Here is a 6,000-nt window from a genome sequence, read left to right as displayed (position 1 = left end):
TCCGCAAGGCCGCCCTGCGGCTCCTCCGCAAGGCCGCCCTGCGGCTCCTCCGCAAGGCCGCCCTGCGGCTCCTCCGCAAGGCCGCCCTGCGGCTCCTCCGCAAGGCCGCCCTGCGGCTCCTCCGCAAGGCCGCCCTGCGGCTCCTCCGCAAGGCCGCCCTGCGGCTCCTCCGCAAGGCCGCCCTGCGGCTCCTCCGCAAGGCCGCCCTGCGGCTCCTCCTCAAGGCCGCCCTGCGGCTCCTCCACAAGGCTGCCCTACGGCTCGTTCCTCTTGCATAAATCTTTACTAAAAGTCAAAATCCCCAAAATATGGAAAGACCAAGTGAGACTGAAGTGTTGACATGCAGAACAGAGCTTACCTCTTCCCCCTTACTGAGACGATCAACCAGCATGTGCCTGAAAATTAAGGAGAAGCACAAAGATTACAAGACGTGATTTACACGGAGCTCCTAGGTCTTCAGGTGCAATAACTTCTGCAAAAATACAACCACAAGGTACCCACCCGAAGAGGAACCAGTCATAGGCCACCGTCAGATAAAGTATCTCTGCCGGCTCCAACGAGCTGTGCACCATGCCATCCTGAAAAAAAACAAGAAAAGTCATTATCAGCGACAGACGTGCATAGAAATTCCAACACTGGAGGGGCTGTGTGTCATTAGGAGGGTAAATAAAGAGAATTTTGTTTACTTGCCGTAAATTCTTTTTCTTGTAGTTCCGACATGGGAGACCCAGACCATGGGTGTATAGCTTCTGCCTCCGGAGGACACACAAAGTACTACACTAAAAAGTGTAGCTCCTCCCTCCGAGCATATACACCCCCTGGATAACCAAATCTAGCCAGTTTAGTGCAAAAGCTGAAGGAGGACATCCACCCACAAGTAGAGATAGAGTAAAACCCGGAATAACCGGAACCTCTGTCTACAACAACAGCCGGTGAAAACACACGGAACAAGAAACCTGCCAACAGGCAACAGGGAGGGTGCTGGGTCTCCCATGTCGGAACTACAAGAAAAAGAATTTACAGTAAGTAAACAAAATTCTCTTTTTCTTCATCGTTCCTTATGGGAGACCCAGACCATGGGACGTCTCAAAGCAGTCCATGGGTGGGAATAAACAGAAACTGAGAAGTAGGCGAAACCTAACTTCACAAATGGGCGACAGCCGCCTGAAGGATGCGTCTGCCCAAGCTCGCATCTGCCGAAGCATGAGCATGCACTTGGTAGTGCTTCGAAAAGGTATGCAGACTAGCCCAAGTGGCAGCCTGACCGACCTGCTGAGCCGTGACCTGGTGCGTGAGAAACCAAGAGGCACCGACAGCTCTGGTCGAGTGCGCCTTAATCCCCGGCGGGGGAGGCACTTGAGTACACTGGTAGGCATCGGAAATAGCCGACCTAATCCAACGAGCTAGGGTCGGCTTAGAAACCGAGAGGCCCTCACGCCGACCTGTGGTCAGCACAAAAAGAGAGGTGCGCCGCCAAACAACAGCAGTGCGAAACACGTAGATCCGGAGCGCCCGCACCAGATCTAGAGTATGCAACGCTTTTTCAAAGCGATGAACAGGAGCCGGACAAAAGGAAGGCAAGGAAATGTCCTGGTTAAGGTGGAAAGGAGAAACCACCTTAGGGAGAAAGTCCGGAGTCGGACGGAGAACCACCTTGTCTTGATGAAAAACCAAAAAAGGTGACTCCGAAGAGAGCGCAGTCAAATCAGAGACTCTCCTGAGGGAAGTTATGGCCACTAGAAGACCACTTTCTGTGAAAGACGAGACAAAGAAACCTCCCTAAGAGGCTCAAAGGGGGGTTTCTGGAAAGCCGTGAAGACCAGATTAAGGTCCCAGGGATCAAAGGGCCGCCGGTAAGGCGGAATGGTGTGAGATGCGCCCTGTATGAAGGAGCGCACCTGAGCCAGCCGAGCGATACGCCGATGGAACAACACTGACAGAGCCGAGACCTGTCCCTTGAGGAATTGAGGGATAGTCCTAGCTGCAGACGGACTGCAGAAAGGACAGAAGGGCCGGCAAGGAAAAAGGCCAAGAAGCATGGCCGGAAGAGCGACACCAGGACAGGAAAATTTTCCAGGTCCTGTGATAGATTTTGGCTGAGGAATACTTCCGAGCCCGAGTCATAGTGGAGATGACTTCAGGTGAGATACCAGAAGTCGTCAAGATCCAGGACTCAAGAGCCACGCCGTCAATCTGAGAGCCGCAGAATTCAGGCGGAAAAAACGGACCTTGTGAGAGAAGGTCTGAACGGTCCGGGAGATGCCACGGCACCTCTACGGACAGACGGAGCAGGTCTGGATACCAAGCTCGCCTGGGCCAGTCTGGAGCAATGAGAATGACCCGACGCCCTCCATTCTGAGCTTGCGCAGAACTCTGAGCAAGAGCTAGAGAGGGAAACACGTAAGACAGACGAAACTGGGACAAATCTTGAACCAGCGCGTCTGCTGCAAAGGCCTGAGGATCATGGGAGCGAAGATCCACTTCCGGAGTGCCCCCCTAGCGGTAGAGTGACCGAAACACTGCCGAATGCAGAGCCCACTCGCCGCTGTCCACGGCTTAACGGCTGAGATAATCTGCCTCCCAGTTTTCCACGCCTGGGATGTGGACTGCGGATATGGTGGACTTGGAGTCCTCCGTCCACTGAAGGATGCGTTGAACCTCCAACATTGCCAGGCGGCCGAGTGTCCCGCCCTGGCAGTTGATGCAGGCAACCGCTGTCGCGTTGTCTGACCGGACTCTAATGTGATTGCTCGCCAAAAGGTGGTGAAAGGCTAAGAGAGCTAGAAGCACAGCTCTGATTTCCAGCACATTGATCAAGAGGGCTGATTCGGACGGGGTCCAAGTGCCCTGCGCTCTGTGGTGGAGACATACTGCTCCCCAGCCAGATAGACTGGCATCCGTGGTGAGAATCACCCGGGACGGGGCCAGGAAGGAGCGTCCCTGAAGAGAGAGGTGCCGAAGCCACCACTGAAGGGAGCCCCTGGTTTGTGGCGACAGAGCCACTAACCTGTGCAAGGAGCAAGGTCGCTTGTCCCAACAGCGGAGAATGTCCAGCTGCAGAGGACGCAGATGGAACTGGGCAAAGAAACCGCTTCCATTGACGCCACCATCTGACCCAGCACCTGCATTAGGTGCCTGATGGAATGACGGCGGGGCCTCAGCAAAGGGCGCACCGCCAGTGGAGGGACTGCTGTTTGACTAAGGGCAGCTTCACCAGTGCCGGCAGAGTCTCGAATTGCATCCCTAGGTACGTGAGACTCTGGGTCGGAGTCAGAGTGGACTTGGGAAAAGGACAAGCCACCCGAATTGGACTAGAGTGGCGAGAGTGAGCGAGGCACTCCGCTGACAGTCTGCACTGGATGAAGCCTTGACTAGAAGGTCGTCCAGGTAAGGAATCACTGCCAACCCCCGGAGGTGCAGAACCGCAACCACTGCTGCCATGACCCTGATGAATACTCGAGGGGCCGTGGCTAACCCGAAGGGAAGAGCCACGAATTGGAAATGTTCCTCTCCGATTGCAAAACGTAGCCAACGCTGGTGTGAAACTGCAATTGGCACATGCAGATAGGCATCTCTGATGTTGAGGATGCTAGGAAATCTCCTTGGGTCATTGAGGCAATGACTGATCGCAGAGACTCCATGAGAAAATGCCGCACCTGAACATGCTTTTTGAGAAGCTTGAGATCCAGGATGGGCCGGAAGGAACCGTCCCTTTCGGGGACTAGGAAGAGATTTGAGTAGAAACCTCTGAACCGTTCCCAGGCGGGAACCGGTACAATTACTCCGTTGGCCTCCAAGGGTGCCACGGCCTGTGAGAAGGCAGCGGCCTTGGAGCAGGGGGGAGTTGACAGAAAAAAATCTGTTTGGCGGGTTGGATAGAATTCTATCCTGTAGCCGTGGGAGGTGATATCCCGCACCCACTGATCGGAGACGTGTTGAAACCACACGTCGCCAAAAGCGGGAGAGCCTGCCACCGACCAAGGACGTTGCTGGCGCGGCCAGATAGTCAAGAGGAGGCTGCCTTAGTGGCAGCAGCTCCTGCTCTGAGGACGCGGCTTCGTGCGTCAGATGGGTTTTTGGTCCTTGGCTGAGTTAGTGGACGAGGCCGAGGGCTTAGAGGACGACCAGTTGGAGGAACGAAAGGAACGAAACCTCGACTGGATCCTGCCCTGGACAGGTTTCCTGGTTTTGTTTGTGGCATGGAAGTACTCTTCCCGCCAGTAGCTTCCTGAATAATTTCATCCAGTTGTTCACCGAACAGCCTGGGCCCAGCAAATGGGAGCCCAGCAAGGTACTTCAATGAAGAAGCGTCTGCCTTCCACTCTCGAAGCCACAAGATCCTGCGCATAGCGAGAGAATTAGCCGAAGCCACCGCAGTGCGGTGAGAAGCCTCCAGCATGGCAGACATGGCATAGGATGAAAAGGCTGAAGCCTGGAAGTTAAGGCAACCATTTTGGGCATAGAGTCCCTGGTGAGGGAATGCATCTCCTCTAGAGAAGCAGAGATGGCTATGAGAGCCCCCACTGCTGCAAGATGGGGAGAACGAGGCCCCTGCCGCCTCAGATACAGATTTGGCCAGAAGGTCAACCTGGCGGTCAGTTACTCTTCCCGCCAGGGAATCCTTAAGAGAGGTGTCATCAGCCACTGATACAACTGTCCGGGCTGAGAGTCTAGACACCGGAGGGTCTACCTTAGAATGAGCCCACTCCTTGACCACCTCTGGTGGAAACGGAAAACGGTCATCAGAACTTTGGGAAGCGTTTGTCAGGACAGGCCCTAGGCTTGGTCACAGTGGCCTGAAAACTGGAGTGGTTAAGGAACACACTCCTTGTTCTCTTGGGCAAGGTAAACTGGTGCTTTCTTGCCAGAGAGGGTTGCTCCTCTGATACTGGCGGATTGAGGTCCAGTACAAAAAAAAGAGAATTTTGTTTACTTACCGTAAATTCTTTTTTTTTCTTATAGTTCCGACATGGGAGACCCAGACCATGGGTGTATAGCTTCTGCCTCCGGAGGACACACAAAGTACTACACTAAAAGTGTAGCTCCTCCTTCCGAGCATATACACTCCCCGGATGACAAATCCAACCAGTTTAGTGCAAAAGCTGAAGGAGGACATCCACCCATAAGTAGAGATAGAGTAAAACCCGGAATAACCGGAACCTCTGTCTACAACAACAGCCGGTGAAAAACACACGGAACCAGAAAACTGCCAACAGGCAACAGGGAGGGTGCTGGGTCTCCCATGTCGGAACTATAAGAAAAAGAATTTACGGTAAGTAAACAAAATTCTCTTTTTCTTCATCGTTCCTTATGGGAGACCCAGACCATGGGACGTCTCAAAGCAGTCCATGGGTGGGAAATAAACAGAAACTGAGAAGTAGGCAAAACCTAACTTCACAAATGGGCGACAGCCGTCCGAAGGATGCGTCTGCCCAAGCTCGCATCTGCCGAAGCATGAGCATGCACCTGGTAGTGCTTCGAAAGGTTGTGCAGACTAGACCAAGTGGCAGCCTGACCGACCTGCTGAGCCGTAGCCCAAGAGGCACCGACAGCTCTGGTCGAGTGCGCCTTAATCCCCGGCGGGGGAGGCACCTGAGAACATTGGTAGGCATCGGATATGGCCGACCTAATCCAACGAGCTAGGGTCGGTTTAGAAGCCGAGAGACCATTGCGCTGACCTGTGGTCAGCACAAAAAAAGGGGTGCACCGCCTAAGAACAGCGGTGCGTGACACATAGATCCGGAGCGTCCACACCAAATCTAAAGCATGCAACGCTTTCTCAAAGCGATGCACAGGGGCCGAACAAAGGGAAGACAATGAAATGTCCTGGTTAAGGTGGAAAGGAGACACCACCTTAGGGAGAAGGCCCGGAGTCGGACGGAGAACCACCTTGTCTTGGTGAAAGACCAAAAAGGGTGACTCCGAAGAGAGCACAGTCAAATCAGAGACTCTCCTGAGAGAAATTATGGCCACCAGAAAGACCACTTTCTGTGAAAGACG

At 53.9% G+C, this 6,000-nt stretch overlaps 1 protein-coding gene across 5 annotated transcripts in view; it reads right to left on the bottom strand.

Annotated features, from left to right (window-relative positions):
- Nucleotides 1-6,000, bottom strand: part of MTMR14 (myotubularin related protein 14) — a 101,109-nt gene that overhangs the window by 53,154 nt on the left and 41,955 nt on the right. For all 5 annotated transcript variants that reach the window (XM_075321437.1, XM_075321433.1, XM_075321435.1 and 2 more), the window contains exons 12-13: nt 502-578; nt 359-395 (exon numbers count right to left, since the gene is read on the bottom strand). In XM_075321437.1, coding sequence (XP_075177552.1) covers nt 359-395; nt 502-578 — 114 coding nt within the window. The remainder of the gene's footprint in view (nt 1-358; nt 396-501; nt 579-6,000) is intronic.

This window comes from Anomaloglossus baeobatrachus, chromosome 8 (genome assembly GCF_048569485.1).
Source record: "Anomaloglossus baeobatrachus isolate aAnoBae1 chromosome 8, aAnoBae1.hap1, whole genome shotgun sequence".
NCBI lineage: Eukaryota > Metazoa > Chordata > Amphibia > Anura > Aromobatidae > Anomaloglossus > Anomaloglossus baeobatrachus.
This window is presented reverse-complemented; position numbering and strand designations above follow the sequence as displayed.